Raw genomic sequence first — 21002 nt, 5'->3', positions numbered from 1 at the left:
GGTAGTTTTGACAAAAACAATATCAAGCCCAATTCCACTCTGAACATAAAAATTCAGGAATGACTCCAGCTAAACCTACCCTAATATCACCAGTTAAGCACAGTGGCTCATTCAATTCATCTCTGCTGCTAGGACAAATGGGCCAAAATCTCAAAGAAAGCGTTCACATATAACTGTTGTGTACATCCACTTCGTTTTTTGCCTGAGCCGAATACAACAGATGGAAAAATTATGCACCTGTCCGGCGCCCATCGCCGAATGAATCAATGAAATCCATCAATGAATGCAATATTTCTCTGTCTGGCTCAGGGAAAAGTCTTGCGTCAAAACTAATGCTCCCAAACACAGAACTGATCCCATAGGAAACTATGGGATCAGTATTGACGTCAGCTTCCCTCTTGCATAGTACAAAAATGCCAGAGGGAAACTGATAGACCGGACACTTGTCAACGGGCCCTAAGTAAATAAAACATAATTATCAAAGTTTGTTTTCTGCTCTAACTTCTGATTTACTAATATGTGACTACTTTTACATTTTGGGTGGAAATTCTCTGTAATGACAAGAAGCAATGTTAAATGATGTGACTAGAAAAAAGATTATAAATTATAAACAGCTATAGCCAAAAACTCTGCATATATTGAGCTGTTCCTTGACCTTCGAAACCTTGTCCCCAGTTCTATAGACAACATTGCTACAGGGGCCAGAATGAGACTCGAATTACATTAGGGACTTTACCTCAAACAAAACTACAATGGTAATTTATTTTTTACTAGAAAGGAAAAATGTTAATATGACTCCTTTTTGTTATTTCAGGACACAGCTGGACAGGAGAGATACCGCACCATTACCACAGCCTATTATCGAGGCGCCATGGGTTTTATTTTAATGTATGACATCACGAATGAGGAATCTTTCAATGCAGTACAGGACTGGTAAGTGCTTCTTGTTTCATGCAGCAACTGTCTTCAAGAATAATATTCAGTGGCATACAGTACAGATCTAGCATATGCCAAAATGTCTTTTGGGACATGTTTTTATTTGTGCAGAATTGCGTCACGCTGCTCCGTCTCTAAATGACAAGCGAGAAAACACAGTGCCTGTCGTGTGCCTCTCGTCATATTATATAATGCGATGATAGCACATTGTGTATATATAGATAGACCAATACTGAATGACATTATTGTGCCTACCTGTAAATTGCCATTCTATTGGCTGACTTTGTAAATTTAGGGAATAAAGCATATATCTACCTGTGAATGCAAGTCTGGACTATAATAACTCAGGATCAGTGCAATGCATTAAAAAATTCCTGTATAAAAACATAAGGAAATAAGCAAAGTCTAATCCATCTTCCAACCCTTTGGAGGGGGGAGTTTTTTTTCTGTCTGATTTTGTTTTCCCTAATAAATAAGTGCCGCTAAATATGTATGGCACCACTCAGCTCTCCTGCCCGATAGAGATATGCATATTTGCCAGAACACACACTTTAGTGGGGTATTGCCATATGAAGAATTTCCTCAGAATCCATTGTAGCAAAGAAATGTGAATACCACAAAGTGAATTGGTGTGATTCTAAAGTTGGTTTGAATGCATGGTCTACTCCGTCCTACAACCTTTTTATCATTCCTTTTTACTTGTGACAGTTCTTATTAAAGCCCAAGGGCACGTTTAGACATGGCGGAACTGCTGTGGAATTCCGCTGCGGACAATCTGCGGTGGGCATCCGCAGCAGACTTATTTTCCATTACTTTCTATGGCTTTTTAGGTAACTTAGTGCAGTTGCTGCGGAAAAAGTAGTTGCGGAAAATAGGCTGAGGTGCAGAATTTTTATTCCGCAGCATGCATGGCCACCAGCGTAGAAGCAGCGGATTTCCACTACGGATATCAGTCTTTGCGGATTTCACAGCAGACTTTTCGCAGATTTCAGCATTGCAATGTCCGAACAAAGTGTCAATTGTGCAATTGTTGCTGCTGATTCATTGCGTAATTGCCGTGAATTTGCTGCAAAATCTGCAGCGGAAAAATTCTGCCACGTCTGTACATGCCCTTACTCTATTCAGATTTAGGTGTAACTATAGTAAACCTATTTTCCAACTCCCATCCTCTCTACATAACACTCAAAGGCGTTCAATTTCTTTCAGGAGCTTCAGTAAGAACTTCAGTAAGTATACTTTTGTCGTCAAATATTTTCTTTCCCTGTTGACCACTGGTAACCACCAGCTCTACAGTGTGAGATTTCGAGGACCCTGCCAAACAGCTCCCCATATCCCAGCGCCCTGTGTAAAGTTAGTTGTTAATACATCAGATTTCGAAATAAAGTCAAAGCTATTATGAAACGGATTCTTTTTTGCAAAACCTATTTTTAAAATATATTTTGGGGACTGTCCAAGAGCTACTAAAAAGCTGCAAAAACGAATGCGCCAGCATACAAGGAAGGTGTAAATGCAAATAAGGCAATTATAAGCAAAAGTGAAGACAGGGGGATTTAAAGGAGAGCTTTACTGATCCAATATTTTGTAACATAACGTAAATACATAGGTCAGTGTTCAGCATCTTTCTCTTTGATGAAATGGAGAAAGACAGTTTCTATGGGAACCAGGGCTTGTCTTTCCCAGAATCTTAAAAACATCTAATGGCCGCTTTGTGTGGATGTGTCTGCTTCTCATCTAGGACTGGTTAGCACATCTCTTATATATTAACGCATCTAAATCTGTTTATAAACACCTCGCAAAATGATCTTAACAAGCAAATACATATTCATGGTTTTAAAGTGGATTTCAGCATTGTTTTGCCCTGCAGCGCTGGAGTCCTGGGTTTGAATCTGACCTGGAGTTTTTATGATCTCCCTGTGTTTGCTTGAGTTTCCTCTGCTTTCCTTCCACACTCTAAAAACATAGATAGGGAATTTATATTGTGAGCCTCACAAAAACTTTAAGGTGTGCAGAGGATGCTTTTGCATTCATGTTCTTTAGCCTGAGGGGGCCCAGAAAGTCTATCTGCCCCATATGAGGAGACCATTATTCTTAATATCGTGTCATGGTTGGCATAGCCGGTTTTAGACAAAGTGTGGCCCCGGGAAAAGTTAAAAGTGTGGCCCCAAATGCTGAATTACTGTATCCATAATACAGTCAATTCAGAAGGCGGTGTACAGAGAACTACATCTCTGATTTCTGGTGTGTCCAGGAGTATTGCAAGCCCCAAAGTATATGTCCCCCCTCTCACACAAAAAATTATCTATATACATATATAGTTATTAAATCATACCACTATACCAGATAAAATATACTGCATACTGTTAATGAACACAACTTACTATTATAAGACCAATAATACCCCCACACTGTTACTGAACACAACCCACTATTATAAGACCAATATTACACAATATAAGGTCCAAATAATACCGCCACAGCATAACCACATAGTGATTGAATAAACCCCCCACACTGTTACTGAATAATATCGCCACATCATAACCACATAGTGACTGAATAATACCTCATACTGATACTGAATAATACCGCCACACCATAGCTACATAGTGACTGAATAATACCCCCATACTGTTACTGAATAATATCTCCACACATAACCACATAGTGACTGAATAATACCCCCATACTGTTACTGAATAATACTGAATAATACCGCCACACCATAACCACATAGTGACTGAATAATACCCCCATACTGTTACTGAATAATACCTCCACACCATAACCACATAGGGACTGAATAATACCGCCACACCATAACCACATAGTGACTGAATAATACCCCCATACTGTTACTGAATAATACCTCCACACCATAACCACATAGTGACTGAATAATACCTCCATACTGTTACTGAATAATACCGCCACACCATAACCACATAGTGACTGAATAATACCCCCATACTGTTACTGAATAATACTGAATAATACCGCCACACCATAACCACATAGTGACTGAATAATACCCCCATACTGTTACTGAATAATATCTCCACAAATAACCACATAGTGACTGAATAATACCTCCATACTGTTACTGAATAATATCTCCACACATAACCAGGTAGTGACTGAATAATACCCCCATACTGTTACTGAATAATACCGCCACACCATAACCACATAGTAACTGAATAATACCTCATACTGATACTGAATAATACCGCCACACCATAACCACATAGTGACTAAATAATACCCCCACTCTGTTACTGTAGCACCACACAGCCCCCCTTGTAGTTAGCGCCAAACACAGTGCCCCCTCTTGTAGATAGTGCCACACAGCCCCCCCTTGTAGATAGTGCCACACAGCTGCCCCTTATAGTGCCACAAAGCCCCCACTGTAGATAGTGCCACACAGCCCCCATTGTAGATAGTGCCACACAGCCCTCCCCTGTATAGTGCCACACAGCCCTCCCCCTTAGTAGATAGTGCCACACAGCCCCCTTTGTATATAGTGTCATACAGCCCCCCCTTGTATATAGTGCCATACAGCCCCCCCATTGTATATAGCGCCATACAGCCTTGCCTTATATATAGTGCCCCCCATCCCCAGCTTGTAAATAGTGCCACACCGCCCCCCAAAAAAAATTGTGCTTACCTGGCCCCGTTCACGTGACGGATGGAGCGCTTAATAGCCTCTGGGCGAGACCCTTTTGTAGATCAGCGTGATGCAGTGATATCATTATGATGGCCTGTGCAAAGTTTCTTCCCAGCGCCTTATAGGCTGCAGGTCTAATGTGGCCTGCAGCCTATAGTCTTCAATTGTATCTGTGTCCTGATGACTTAGATGCAATTGAATGTGGCAGTCGCTAGCACCGTGACTTCCGGCCCATAAATATTATGTGCCGGGTGGCGGGGCCCCTTATTGCCTCGGTTCCCGTAGTATCCGCTATGACTGCTATAGTGGGCAGTGTGCCCTAAGAGGATGGGGGCCCTGGGCAATTGCCCTGTTTGCCCCCCCCCCCAAAACGGCCAGCCCTGATAGGAACTCTGTTACAGATTTTGCATTGGGGCCAAGCAACATCAAACTACTCCTCTGAAGCGTCAATCATAGAGGAATTGGAGATCATGCTACAGCAAATGTATGTTCCAGTCTGACCCCACCCATTATTTTTCTGTCTACGGCTAGTGACACCACAGGGGCAGGCTATGCATCTGGGGAAAGGTGGTCCAGCACTGTAATGCTTCCCCTGCTTTCTGTCAGACAGTCATGATGAAAATATATTTACACAAGTTTCCTGAACATAAAAGTAAAAAATTTTGGCAAAAGCCATAGTTGCGCTAAAATTCATCGCTTTGTACTTTTCTCGTCACTTTACGAAAGTGGCAAGAAAAAGGGCCATGGCTTAGCCAAAATTACAGATTTATCATAACTTACGCCAGAAACATGCGTAATTTATTGCGCAAATCTACACCTTATAGCAGGCGTAAATTTGCATTTCTGTCGCACGGACAATCAAAGATGCACCAAATACATTAAAAGGTGTGTACCTATTAATATATTTGGCGCATTTTCCACTGATGTACATTATTTTAAGACTGGCGTTTGACACGCCAGCCTTATCATATTTCCCCCATAGTGTTTGAATGCAGGCGCCACTGCAGATGTTTACATTAAATTCCAGCTGTATAACCCCTATGCAGTGAGCTCCCCTTAGGGGTTGCTGCAAGTATCCAAAATTGTATTATATACTAGTATGATTGTGCGAAGGGAAGCAATGGATTTGGAGCCCCTGGGAGTCTAAAAACTCTAACCCTTATAATTATATATTGTAAAATTATGGTGGACAATAACTTTAATTTAAAAAAAAAGGTAGCTCTCAGTGGGTAGCGTGCGGCATATGATTTCTGTGACTGTCCCCAAACTAGAGCCACATGGTATCAACACAACGGTGGTTGCATCTGGCAGGTATTTCCCTATTGTTGGGCCTATGGAGAAGTGAATTTCCTGGGAAAATTTCTGTAGTCAAAGATGTGTTGCATTCTGAGACAGCGGCAGATATCTCAGATATTTGTTTGGCATGGCTAACCTGGAGTTGCATGAAAGAGGTTTATAGACAACATGTGGCTATATAATAGGACTATCTACCATGTAACCTTCCCAATTCTACCTTTGAAGGGTGGGGGGTTTCTCATCTAAAAACAGTAGCTTCTCTGTGATTGAACAATTGCATTCTGGGGCGTTATTATATTCAATATATTTTAATGAAAAGAATAACTCAAGTTTAGTAAATTAAAGGGTTGCACTGGATTTACTGAAAGGTCTTCTTTTTTCCAGGAACGGCGCCCCTTTTTATTCCATTGGCTATGTATTGGTATTCACTTAAATGGGGCTGAACTGAAATGCCAGACACAGTACAAGGATAAGAGTAGGGCTGTTAATGGAAAAAGCTGAATTTTTTTTCTAATATTGGACATCACCTTTAATTTACTGTACTCCAGTTATTTTTTCCATCATTGGCTACACAATGGGCTTCATGCATACAAATTCTCACAGAAAGTCTCAGTGTTATCTACAGTAGCCAAATAACTTTTCAACCCTAAAGAAAACTAAAATCTGATTGCTGCTATGAGCAACACTGTTATTTCTTCTTAGATATATCAATTTGTGACCACTTTTATACACATAATAAAGTGGTGGTCATACACTTTCTGAATTGCATTTTCCGGACACGATGAATGGAACATGCAACAGCAATTGTCACATGGATCAGTATTGCCCATCCCCCAGATATCCACAGACTAAGAGCAATTCTAAAAAATGTCCAACTATTGCCTTATTGCAATTGACACTTTTAAAGGAACATTCCAAGTAAAACTGATACACTGGGGTGCGAATTCAAAGAAAAGGAGAACGGTCATGCACCACCCCCTTAAGCCCTGAACTAGGCATAACCCAGTTTATCATTTTGGCCTTGTATTGTGTGACACCAGGTGATTAGGACTAGGCATTTAGCTATATGAAATGTATTGGTGTTGTCAAGTGATACACCGTATATATTTACACTGAAAAAACAATGCACACAAACAGAACAGACTACTGGTGGCTGGCTGGGACTTGAGGCGACAAGAATGTTCTGCCATAGCACTGCTGAGTGACGTCCAGTACTCAAATGCATTGACTGCTCTTTTACTCCCCACCATTACCGCCAGACCTACCCAGAGTCATTACATTTTTCCACCCATGTACAGCACTCCTGAATATGGCTAGCAAAGTTTCATACAGAATTTTTTCTTCGGCAGACTTGTATGGAATCAGAAAATTGTTTCATGCCCGACCAATGGGCTCTAATGTGTTCATGAGCCCTTACTATAGGCAAGCACTGTATTAAAAGATAAATAACTCAAATTGCAAAAATAAAAAAATCCAATTAGTCAATGACAGGACAGAAAACTAAGACAATATATCACACGGAGACAAACCAGTCTTGATAAATGAATCCTGCAAAGTCATATTAAGGATTGATATCAGCTGTGGCTTTACACAAGAAGAATATTTCTTATATTTTGACAAGCCTTTGGGATTATACAATAAGGAGATAAAAGATAAGTGTTTCTATTCTCCGCTCCCTAAATACACGTCTGCCTCCTGTGAGATTTCCTTTAGCAGTAATAAACTATTTGCATAACAGCTTTTTACAAATAATCCATCATTTCTAGCATTGAGGTTTACATAAAGTGCTGTCACTTTTATACACGATTCCAGGCAAATCCTGTAATCCTTCTGTAGCTTGATAAATCTTAATGGATGATGTCATTTTTATAATTGGTGAGCCGTCATGAGCAACTGTCTTGTGGATGTGTGTCTGTGGAATAGCAGTCCTTTCAGACATTGCCCTATTCATTGCCCTATTTTCCATTAGTGTTTAATGGATAGAGACTTTTATATGCTCAAAGGAGTCTATTCCATTGAAGATATGTTACAGGGTCACTAATGTAGAGAGAAATAATTGGGCCCGTTTCTCGGTTGGGTACCATAAGTGACTGTGCCCACTCAAACTCTGAAATTTACAAAAAACTACTGATATATCCACAAGGATTTAGAAGGTATTTTAAAATGCTCCTGCCTGACAATAAAAAACAATACACTCATACAATTTATTTTTGTACTAAACAAAGAAGTATTCCCTGTGGTTAGGGTGGGTAAGATACCAGGCATCTACTGGAGACTGGGGGTAGGTAGGATACCTGGCGTCCAGTGATGGTTAGGGTAGGATAGGTTATAATACTTGGCATCTAGATCTCCATAAGGGTAAGTAGGTTGTATTCTGTCATGCCTGTGAGGGTAGTAAAGTAAATTATATTCACTTGTGTTTAGTGTAGCTGGTTTCCTGGTGTCCAGAGAGCAAAGTAGGCAGTTTACTTTCTGTAAAGTAAGGACAGTACTGTAGGTTACTTTGGACCCATTCAGTTTGGTAAGAGTATATTTATAGTTTATAGTCACTGAAGATAGGTAGAGTGGAGGTAGCTTACCTGAAGGTAGGTGAGTGGGAGGGAGGGAAGAGGGGTAGATTGGCTTACTGTATGTCCAGTGGTAAGAGGAGAAATAAGTAGGTTACTGAGTATCTATTAGGTTACATGGTATGCAGCAGGAAGGGGCTCATTTACGGAATTTCCCATGGGACTAGGTGAAAGTTTACCTGTATTTAGTTTAGAGGGTAGAAGTCTATATGTAGGTTTTACTGTGTACAGTAGGGCACCATTTTTTTGAGTTTGTATCTCTTGTCATTAGGTTCCCCCCCCCCCACCCTGCTGTGGTCAAGTGGCTGGAACTTGTGATATCATCAAAGGTGGTGACATCATCTTGCAGCTGTCAGACCAATTCTGTAAGCTGCTGATAGTCGCTCAGAACATTGGCTCTTGAACAATAACTTTTTATGCACATTCTGAGTTGCAGTCTAGGCCCAACCTCCGATTCCTATCTACTCTCGGGCAGCTTTATATACCATGACTGCCCCATATATGCAGAGTGTACATGTTTGGATAAGCCGATGCCAGACACCTCTGGCGGAGGCTTACCTCCCAGTAGGACAATGGATCAGTCATGGTTAATTCCATTTTTCCTGATCCTTGTATATCCCAATCATAGTCAAACTGCCTCCAAGCACATTAGTATGTCAGTGAATTCATAAAGGCCCCCTGCAAGTTATAATTGACATCAAAATCACCAACCCAAGTGATTGGTCTACTATTTTCTTGAGTTGTGCACAAAGTTACTGAAAATTTATGATGGTTGCATAATGTGCAAAAGGTTTCCTAATTAAAAATGTTACTGTAATTAATACACTCACACTCAGGGCTTTTCACACTTAGGCTATCACTAGTTTCGGCAGACAGTTGGCACAGGTTGATAAGACAATTTGATTTCGATTTACGTGAATTACAGCAAGAGGTGCATGGAGGCGAACCTCTGCACGGATTGATCGTCTGATTGGAAAAATGGCACATAGCGATCCATTTTGTATTGCAAGTGAAATTGGATGTCACATCCCAAGCCTAGGGTGGCACAACACAAACATCAGAAGGTGTTTGCATGACATTGGGTTAAAAGCCAAACGTCTAGCTACAGGTGTTCCATAGACCACACGCCACTGCTCTTAAAGGCTATGATGGTGCACAGCAAGACGGCAATGGAGGCTGAAATGGAGGTCTATCCTCTTCACCGATGAGTTCTGCTTTTGTCTTGGATGCAATGATAGCCAGAGATTGGTCTTGAGACCACCTGGGCAAGGCCATGAAAAGGCCTCTCTGCGAGAATGTCACACCGGTCCTACTCTCGGGATTATGGTGTGGGGTGGCATAATGTACGGTAGCCGGACCCCTCTAGTCTTCATTTTAGGTACACTAACAGCTTGGCGTTACATTGATATGGTCATAGGACCAGTGGTACGGCCATTTCTCCAAAGTGTCCTAGAAGCCGTATTTCAACAGGACAGCGCCAGGCCTAGAGGTGCTACAATGGCCTGCAACGTCTCTGGACTTGTCTTCTATCGAGCACATCTGGGACGTCTTTGGTAGGCAATTGCAAAGGGAGATGCCAGCAGCCAATCTTAATGATTTGCATTCCCAAGTGCATTTAGCATGGCATAACATTTCTCAGACAACCATTAATAACCTCATTAAAAGCATGCCAAGGCGTGTAAGTGCGTGTATTTCTGTGAGTGGCGCTCATACTCGATACTGAATAAATCAAGATGTTTGGAATATTTTGTTTCCTATAAATTCTGTAATTTCCACAATTCCAATTCTTTTCCTTCTTGGTGTTGCAATTTCAATGTGTGAATATACACATATATATATATATATATATATATATATATATATATATATATACATATACACTACCGTTCAAAAGTTTAGGGTCACTTAGAAATTTCCTTATTTTTGAAAGAAAAGCACAGTTTTTTTCAATGAAGATAACATTAAATTAATCAGAAATACTCTCTATACATTATTAATGTGCTAAATGACTATTCTAGCTGCAAACGTCTGGTTTTTAATGCAATATCTACTTAGGTGTATAGAGGCCCATTTCCAGCAACCATCACTCCAGTGTTCTAATGGTACATTGTGTTTGCTAACTGTGTTAGTAGGCTAATGGATGATTAGAAAACACTTGAAAACCCTTGTGCAATTATGTTAGCACCGCTGTAAACAGTTTTGCTGTTTAGAGTAGCTATAAAACTGACCTTCCTTTGAGCTAGTTGAGAATCTGGAGCATTACATTTGTGGGTTCGATTAAACTCTCACAATGGCTAGAAAAAGAGAGCTTTCATATGAAACTCGACAGTCTATTCTTGTTCTTAGAAATGAAGGCTATTCCATGCGAGAAATTGCCAAGAAACTGAATTTTTCCTACAACGGTGTGTACTACTCCCTTCAGAGGACAGCACACACAGGATCTAACCAGAGTAGAAAGAGAAGTGGGAGGCCCCGCTGCACAAGTGAGCAACAAGACAAGTACATTAGAGTCTCTAGTTTGAGAAATAGACGCCTCACAGGTCCTCAACTGGCAGCTTCATTAAATAGTACCCGCAAAATGCCAGTGTCAATGTCTACAGTGAAGAGGTGACTCCGGGATGCTGGCCTTCAGGGCAGAGTGGCAAAGAAAAAAATCACTCCACTATCACTCCATTTTGCGACGCCATGCCATACCCTGTGGACAGCGCTTGATGGGAGCCAATTTCATCCTACAACAGGACAATGACCCAAAGCACACCTCCAAATTATGCAAGAACTATTTAGGGAAGAAGCAGGCAGCTGGTATTCTATCTGTAATGGAGTGGCCAACGCAGTCACCAGATCTCAACCCCATAGAGCTGTTGTGGGAGCAGCTTGACCGTATGATACGCAAGAAGTGCCCATCAAGCCAATCCAACTTGTGGGAGGGCCTTCTGGCAGCATGGAGTGAAATTTCTCCCGATTACCTCAGCAAATTAACAGCTAGAATGCCAAAGGTCTGCAATGCTGTAATTGCTGCAAATGGAGCATTCTTTGACGAAAGCAAAGTTTGAAGGAGAAAATTATTATTTGAAATAAAAATCATTATTTCTAACCTTGTCAATGTCTTGACTATATTTTCTAGTCATTTTGCAACTCATTTGATAAATATAAGTGTGAGTTTTCATGGAAAACACAAAATTGTCTGTGTGACCCCAAACTTCTGAACGGTAGTGTAGTTGCGCCCGGGGCAAATGCCCCGCCTGCCCCCCCTAGCTACGCCCCTAGCTTAGATACAGAGTCCATGTGTGCTAACGTGTTAGATGCTGTATCTATGGCTACCCCAAGGCTTGCTCAGATAGAGGACCTAATGCTGCTAAAACATAAGAAACACCCCATAAATGACTTCATTCACACAAGTAGACCCCCCAAGGTTTTCTTCAAGGGGTTTATCATATTTTTAGCAAGTCCAGTTTTCTTCTGAAAGTTTCTTGAATAAGATGGAACATCTTTTCTGCAGACGCGGCACTTTTTCTGGGGGTTGCTTCTAGTTGGTGTTGGGGGAATGCAAGTGATGAAATGTCTTTCAGTCAGTCGCGTGACATCCTCAGACTGGGAGCATTCTCTGGTGTCCTGAACATCAAATATGAGGCCTTCGATAATTTTCTCCTGGAAATCCAGGTATGTGTCTCTGCCTTTTTTTATAGAGCACAAATGAATTGTGGGTTGCCACCTGTAACAGATAAATGGCCACTTTTTTCTACCAGGTTTTTGTTTTGCGTTTTACTAAATAGGGCTGTAAAACCTGGTCGCTTAAATACACACCCCCCCCCTATGTACTACTTATATTCGGACACGCTCACTGGTTTGTGCTTGTCCGATGTTGCCCCCCTTTCCCTCACTGCCACTGTTCCTGCGGTATGAATCGTGCTTAGCACATACACATCTTTGCAATCCCTGTACTTGACCGCCAGCAATTCCTCAGATGCATAAGCATAGGAGTCCCCCTTTACCATGCGCTTCCCCTCTAATTGCTGCAGAAAACCAATTTGGTTTTTGCGCATGGTACCTCATGCCCCAGTCCTTGCAGCATGCAAATGCCTAAACAGGGGCACACTGGAATAAAAATTATTGCAGTACAGGTGGTACCCCTTGTGAAGGAGAGGCTGCATTATCTCCCACACTATCGTACTGCTGGTGGAAAGATCAGGGGGGCATCCAGGATCATTTATTGTGCGGTCCCGCCCTTCATAAATCTTGAAGGCGGTGGTATATCCTGACCCGCTTTCACACAATTTGTAAAGCTTAACGCCATATCTTGCCCTTATGGAAGGTAGATATTTGCGAAAGCGAAGTCTTCCATGGAAGTTGAGGAGGGATTCATCCACGCTTACATTCTGCTCAGGGGTGTAAAGTTGCAGGAATAAATTATTGAGGGAATTTATTAGCGGTCTTATTTTGAACAACCGATCACGGTTTGCATCTGTACTTGGGGGGTGGGGGGCCGGTGCATTGTCATTGAAGTGGAGGAACCTCATTATTGTCTCATAATAAGACCTGGGCATTACTGCAGAATACACTGGGGTGGCTTGGGCAGGTCTTGTTGACCAGTAAGACCTAATGGAGGGCTTTTTGACAATACCCATATTTAGGGTGAGCCCCAAATTTTTTTTTAATTCCTGCAAATTGGTGGGCAAATTGGTGGGCGTCCAATCTCCGGCATGGGTGGATGAAGGTTCCTGCCTTATATACTGAGCGGCATATAAATTTGTTTCGTCGACAATGATATATAGGAGGTCGTCTGTAATAAATAAATGGAAGCAATCCATTTGGACAAAATTTGTATTGTCCACGGTTATGCCAGGAGTGGCAGTAAATCCATGGATTCTAGGCCAAAAAGATGGAGCAGGTGCCCATACAAGAGCCTGAACTGGAGGGACCAGGCTGTCCTGCGCTACAGTCTGTCATGGACACTGGGTTTGTGGACCCACTAGGCCGCTCCGCCGTAGCGGGGAGGCAGCTGACCAGGTCACAGTCTATGTGAAAGTAAGATAGCAGACAGTAATGCTTAGGTACCTGAAATAGTCCGGACGGTGACTGTGGCTTTAGCACGGATGGAGGCAGGTGCGGAAAGTGGCTCCAGACGTGGCGGGCAGTATCCGATGAGCAGATGGCACTTGACGTGGCAGGTGGCACTTGACGTGGCAGATGGCACTTGACGTGGCAGATGACACTTGAACACGGGTAGGCACAGGAACAATGCGGAATACAGGAACGGTAACAGGGCACGGGTAACAGCTGGAACGGGAGACACTAAGGGACCATTTGCGAGACAGACAGGGAAAGACTAACAACGCTCAGGCAAGGATCAGAAGGGCTGGGGCATTCTTATAGAGCAGGGAATCACGTGGGTTAATGATCATTGTTTTCATGTGCGCGTGCTGGCCCTTTAAGAGCGGGCGCGAGCGTGCGCGCGCACCCTACGGGACCCGGCCGGACGGAGCGGAAGTGAGCGCTGGCATCTCCTAGGAGGGAGACGGAGGCCAGCGCTCACAGATCCATGGCTGCGGGCGTCGGGAGGTGAGTGAACCCGACGGCCCGCGGCCATTCCAGGACAGACTTTAACTTCTTATGGTCCATCTTAAGGTCTTGATCCGAGATGACATAGCCCAGGAAGGGCAGAGACCTCTTTTCAAATGTGCATTTCTCTAACTTGGCATACAAGCGATTCTCTCTTAGTCGCAGAAGAACTTGACGAACGTGCCTCCGATGGGTCATCAGATCTGGGGAGAAGATTAGAATATCATCGAGATAAACTACAACACACGTATAGAGGAGATCTCGGAAGATGTCATTAACGAACTCTTGAAATACTGCGGGAGCGTTACACAGTCCAAAGGGCATCACTCGGTATTCGTAGTGCCCATCGCGGGTGTTAAATGCCGTCTTCCATTCGTCACCCCGGCGAATCCGGATTAGATTATAGGCCCCCCGCAGATCTAGCTTGGAAAAAATTTTGGCTCCTCGTATGCGATCAAACAGCTCGGAAATGAGTGGCAACGGGTATTTGTTCTTGACCGTGATCTGATTGAGACCACGGTAGGCAATGCAGGGTCGGAGAGATCCATCTTTCTTTTTAACTAAGAAGAGTCCTGCCCCGGCCGGGGAGGAAGATTTTCGAATAAAACCCCTCTCCAAGTTCTCCTTGATATAAGCTGACATTGATAACGTCTCTGGCAAGGAGAGAGGATATACTCGTCCACGGGGAAGAGAAGCATTGGGCACCAGTTCAATGGGACAGTCCTAACTCCGATGTGGAGGCAACGTCTCAGCCTCTCGATTTCAGAAAACATCCGCAAAACTGGCATACTGAGAAGGTAGATCGGAGAGTGACTGAGGCAGAGAGGGCACAACAGGACGGACTTGTGACAGGCAATGGCTATGGCATCTGTAACCCCATTGAAGAACTTCTCCAGAACTCCAGTCGAGTGTCGGGGCGTGTAGACGGAGCCATGGCAGACCCAGCAGGATAGGATTGATAGCCTTGGGTAGTACCAGGAAGGAGATCTGTTCTGAGTGAAGAGCTCCGACCCGTAATGTCACCGGCTTAGTGATAAGCATGATTGGATCAGGCAGCGGTAGACCATTCACAGAGGCAACTGCCAGGGGTCTCTCCAGACGGACTGTGCATAGTTTAAACCGATCCACTAGATCTTGGTGGATAAAATTAGCAGCCGCTCCAGAGTCAAGATAGGCGGAGGAAGGATGTGATGCCTGTCCGGTGACGATGGCCACAGGTATCGATAATTTGGAAGAGGTTTTAACATTTGGAGACGTTCCACCTAGAGTTGCCTCTCCAACCAACCCTAGGTACTGGAGTTTCCCGGTTTCTGTGGGCATTGACGCACAAAATGACCCTTGAGGCCGCAATACATGCAAAGTCCAGAGGAGCGTCTGCGCTGCTTCTCCTGTTCAGATAACCGGACTCTGTCTACCTGCATGGGTTCCTCAGGTAGCGCACTAGGAGTGGACAATTGTGGTCTCTGGCAGGGGGTGCTGGTCTGTGGGCCCGACTCTCCTGACGAACCTCTTGAGAGCGCTCCTGGATTCTCATATCAACCCGGGTGGCTAACAGGATTAGGGCATCCAAGGTAGAAGGAAGGTCACGGGCTGCCAGTTCGTCCTTGATGTGAGAGGACAGTCCCTGCCAGAAGGTCGCCACCAGTGCCTCATTGTTCCATGCCAGCTCGGCTGCTAGGGTACGGAAGGAGATCGCATACTCCCCTACTGTGGAGCCTTCTTGCTTGAGGGTCAGCAGAGTGGCTGCGGCGGAGGATGTTCGACCCGGCTCCTCGAACAGGGCACGAAAGGACTGCAGGAACAAGGCTAGGTCCGCGGATACAGGTCCTTGTTGCTCCAAGATTGGGTTTGCCCATGCGAGGGCCTTGCCAGCGAGGAGGGAGATAATGAACGCTACTTTAGCCTCCTCGGAGGGGAAGAGATGAGGCCGTAGCCTAAAATGCACCGTGCATTGATTAAGAAATCCTCTGCATGCTCTGGAATCACCGTCATAGCGAGGAGGAAGAGGCAGAGGAACTGAGGATCCGGAACAAACAGGGGGAGCAACAGGCAGTGGCACGGCAACAGCTTCTGGAGGAAGAACCGGGGGTGGAACAGCGAGTAGATCCAGGCGGACCAGAATAGAATTCACCGCCTCAAGGAGTTGATCCTGACGAGTGCGTAGGTCATGCATCTCTGTCTGAATCTTCTGTACTGGGGTCTTGGGCTGGCCAGTGGGTTCCATGGCCTGAGCGTACTGTCACGGACACTGGGTTTGTGGACCCACTAGGCCGCTCCGCCGTAGCGGGGAGGCAGCTGACCAGGTCACAGTCTATGTGAAAGTAAGATAGCAGACAGTAATGCTTAGGTACCTGAAATAGTCCGGACGGTGACTGTGGCTTTAGCACGGATGGTGGCAGGTGCGGAAAGTGGCGCCAGACGTGGCAGGCAGTATCCGATGAGCAGATGGCACTTGACGTGGCAGATGGCACTTGACGTGGCAGGTGGCACTTGACGTGGCAGATGGCACTTGACGTGGCAGATGACACTTGAACACGGGTAGGCACAGGAACAATGCGGAATACAGGAACGGTAACAGGGCACGGGTAACAGCTGGAATGGGAGACACTAAGGGACCATTTGCGAGACAGACAGGGAAAGACTAACAACGCTCAGGCAAGGATCAGAAGGGCTGGGGAATTCTTATAGAGCAGGGAATCACGTGCGTTAATGATCATTGTTTTCATGTGCTCGCGCTGGCCCTTTAAGAGCGGGCTCGAGCGTGCGCGCGCACCCTACGGGACAAGGACGGAGCGGAAGTGAGCGCTGGCATCTCCTAGGAGGGAGACGGAGGCCAGTGCTCACAGATCCATGGCTGCGGGCGTCGGGAGGTGAGCGAACCCGACGGCCCGCGGCCATGGGCGCTACACAGTGCTACTAGGACCTGCGCTTCCATGTTCTGCAGTTTCAACTGTGTCAAGGACAACGTCCCCTGAAGATGAACCTGAAGTGACGCTATCATCGTCACTACCTAAAACGGGTTCCAACTCTGACGCTTTTTATAAACACACACACTAACTGGTATATATGGTATATATGTATATATCTACACTACCGCTAACAAAAAAATAAACCGCCATTGCTATATATATTATATATATATATATATGTGGATATATATATATAATTATATATTCCCAAACCTGCCTATTCTAATATAATAAAAGATAGAAAGATAGAAAAATAGATAGATGGATAGATTGTATAGATAGATAGAAATCTATCTATACAGAGAATGTTTTACAGTGTAACACTTTTTTTTCACAGTATTCTTCTGGCAGCAATTCTCTCGAGTATCTTCTTCTCCTCACACTGAAACAATGTTTGAGGAGAAGAAAAGAGGCAGGAGATTTGCTGCCAGAAATGTCAAAATAAAACAAATGTGATCGCTGTGATAGGTTTTCACAGCGATCACATGTTCAGGGACCATCAGATTGGTCCCTGATACTCTGCCAAGTGCTCAGAGCTGTTGGTAACAGCGTGGGCACCGGGCTGTGTGCACGCAATTGCGTGCACACTGTATTTTACATAGAAATGCATGTGATCGCTTTGATTGGTTGTCACAGCGATCACATGTTCAGGGACCAAAAGATTGGCCCCTGACACTTTGCCCATTGCTGTTAGCAACAGCCATGGCACAGGGCTGTGTGCACGCGATCGCGCTTGCACACTCTCTGAAGTGCCGCCGTAATTAGTCTATACAGCGGACTTCAGAGACCCTGACCGCTGGCCGTAAAAACACAGCCAGCGGTCGGGAACGTGTTAAGTAACTCACGACCATATAACCTTTTTCATGGTTCACCTAATTCAGCCGCAACACAGAGTGGCTGAACGGGGTTTAGGGGGCCCCGTTCTAGAGATAGATGAGCCGGGACCTGCATTTATCTGACATTTATGACATATCCTATGTATATGTCATAAATGTCTCTCATGGGAAAACCCCTTTAAGAAGTCCAGTGGGCAGTCTCACTCAGTGATTGACAGCCTTCCCTGTATGAATAGAAGAATAGCTGTCAATGATCGACAGCCTTCCCTATATGAAAAGAAGAATAGCTGTCAATGATTGACAGCCTTCCCTATATGAATAGAAGAATAGCTGTCAATGATTGACAGCCTTCCCTATATGAATAGAAGAATAGCTGTCAATGATCGACAGCCTTCCCTATATGAATAGAAGAATAGCTGTCAATGATTGACAGGCTTCCCTGTATAAATAGAAGGATAGCAGTCAATGATTGACAGCCTTCCCTGTATAAATATAAGGATAGCTGTCAATGATTGAGTGAGGCCAACACTGGACTCATAACCATAAGCCCAGAATGAGCAGAGAAATAAATCAATAAAATACAAACTATACTGAATCTTTGCTCAGCTCCTGTTGCTCTATGACATGTTGACATAACAGATCAGACTGTATGTTTAACGGGACAGGTTCCCTTTATACAAGATAAGTTAGCTTGGGACTTTAACATTTGGCCGCCCTCATTATATATGCAAGTGATACAACTGAGTATAAAGGAAAGGACTTGAAGATTTGTGCTTATTAGAGCTTGTAAAACATTTTACATGGTTTTAGTAGTTATAAAATTGCCAGTAATGGCACCATATGGCCCTGCAATCATTTCAGTCCTCAGGCAGCACTCATATATTCAGAGCTGAAAGATACACTAACTGTACCAAGTACTGGCCCTTTCTTGTGCATTTTTTTTTTATTGTTCAGTAGTACAGTAGTGTTAACATTAAGCTTAACATTTAATTACAGATGTCTCAATTGGGAAATAATTGTAATTTGTTAGATGTATCAGATGCAATTATTATTCTTATCTTAACATATACACTGACTCTTGCATGTAGTTTTACAACAACCCACTGTGCAGAAGGTACTTTGCTTGTAGCTCATTAATAATTCATTCACTTTGTTGCAGATGTCATGTTCTCAATATTCGTGTTCGTCAGGTTTTAAACCGACCTAAACAATGCAGCTGCCATCATGAATTTGTAGTGAGCGTCCCCCTGATGGGCAGAATTTTAAGAGGGCTTGAAAACATATCATTAAAGAATTACTTTCGATTGAACAGTTTTAGAAAAAAAAATTACATTTCAATATCCATATAAAATTACAGATGCGTCCTTTCTTACTTTTCCTCTTTTCTCAACATATTCTGAGATGTGTGGCGTGAGATGACTAGCTTTAAAAAAACAACAACATGATTTTGTGATACTTTGTCACAAGATGTCTATGCTATATGTGTTTATGTGGCCACCCAGTGGTTTTGATGTGGATTGGTGCCTGTCAAAGGTTTTGCTAGCATGTCGCGATATTGTATTGAATTTATTTCATGATAAATTGTAGTCCTTAACCAAATTCAAGCGAAAGTAAGGGTGGATACGTGTATTATGAAATACTTAGTTAATTGTTGTCACCACAATACTCATGATTTACAGATTACTTTAAATTTTAGAAATTCAATACTGCTAACAGGCAAAGGGACTGATTAATGTCAGAATGAATGGTCTTATAAAGAGTCTAGATAAGCAAGCTGTCACACTGACAAATGGAAACATGTACTGGTTTGTCACGGACACTGGGTTTGTGGACCCACTAAGCCGCTCCGCCGTAGCGGGGAGGCAGCTGACCAGGTCACAGTCTATGCGAATGTAAAATGGCAGACAGTAATGCTTGGGTACCTGAATTAGTCCGGGCGGTGGTTGTGGCTTCAGCACGGGTGGAGGCAGGTGCGGCAAGTGGCGCCAGACGTGGCGGGCAGTATCCGATGAGCGGTAGACACTTGACGGACGGAGCGGAAGTGAGCGCTGGCATCTCCTAGGAGGGAGACGGAGGCCAGCGCTCACAGATCCATGGCTGCGGGCGTAGGGAGGTGAGTAAACCCGACGGCCCGCGGCCATGGCTACATGGTTATAGGATAAGCAGTAAATATAAAGTTGGACATTTTTTTCACCCAATGCAACAATGATTGTTCATACTAATCGTCTATGGTACCGAACAAATATCACCAAAAATAGTTTACAACGTCTCAGTCAATAATCATTAACAATTGTAGAGCATATATAACAGCTGTATGACAATTTTATTGCAATATAATTTTTGCAGTAAAATTTTTGGGGAAAATCATTTGCATTATAGCAAAATATTGTTGCCTGTACTTTAAAGAACATCCATTCTAATAATTAGGTGTAAAATCAGGAGTTTTGCACATGAGATGCAAAATGACCCAAATTACAGAAAGGTGGAGAAATATGCAAAACATTTTCGTTTCAGTGCACATGAAACGCCTTTAATTAAAAATTATGCTTTATTTTTTCTAAAACTGGGCCACTCTTGTTTATGGGATGTCTTTGCTGTTTTCAAATTCTGAAGACAGGTGACGTGCTAGGTATGTATCCCTACCGAAAATCTTCACTTCTATGCTTTATCACTATTCTGTATCTGGATGATCTTACCAATACCAAAGCCAGTTTACCAGTCCCCAACTGCAAAATTTTAATTGTGACAGGTTACGATAAATAAGCCTTGTATCTTATGAACTAATTTCCTTTGCACCGACTTAATTTTGTGCCTAAAATGTAGAACTTCATTCTAAAAATCAAGCCAAAACCATAAATAAGGTGCTGAAAATGGTAAAGACTTGACTCACAGAGGCAACCTACTGTACAAAGAAGAGAAAAGAAAGCTTTGTGGAGTCATCCAGCCATAACAGCTGCTGGCGGTGGTTAAAGAAGCCAGACCGGCAGCGATTCATCATAAGAAGTAGTTTTCTATTTGAGAGAACCCTGTTAATGTTTATCAGAAAAATCCACTGCATATATCAGAATAATGATTTGTCATGTGTCCAAGTAAAGTATGGGGACACAATTATACTCCTCTGCATTTTACCTATTATTCTGAACTCCAGACTATTTCTACTCACCTACTCTTTGGT

The 21002-nt window shown here is 43.3% G+C and overlaps 1 protein-coding gene across 2 annotated transcripts in view; it reads left to right on the top strand.

Annotated features, from left to right (window-relative positions):
* The window catches only part of RAB3C (RAB3C, member RAS oncogene family), a 201854-nt gene that overhangs the window by 164441 nt on the left and 16411 nt on the right, over positions 1-21002 (top strand). For both annotated transcript variants that reach the window (XM_075839428.1, XM_075839418.1), the window contains exon 3: positions 815-933. In XM_075839428.1, coding sequence (XP_075695543.1) covers positions 815-933 — 119 coding nt within the window. The remainder of the gene's footprint in view (positions 1-814; positions 934-21002) is intronic.

Source organism: Rhinoderma darwinii, chromosome 1 (genome assembly GCF_050947455.1).
Source record: "Rhinoderma darwinii isolate aRhiDar2 chromosome 1, aRhiDar2.hap1, whole genome shotgun sequence".
NCBI classification, from domain to species: Eukaryota; Metazoa; Chordata; class Amphibia; order Anura; family Rhinodermatidae; genus Rhinoderma; species Rhinoderma darwinii.
This window is presented reverse-complemented; position numbering and strand designations above follow the sequence as displayed.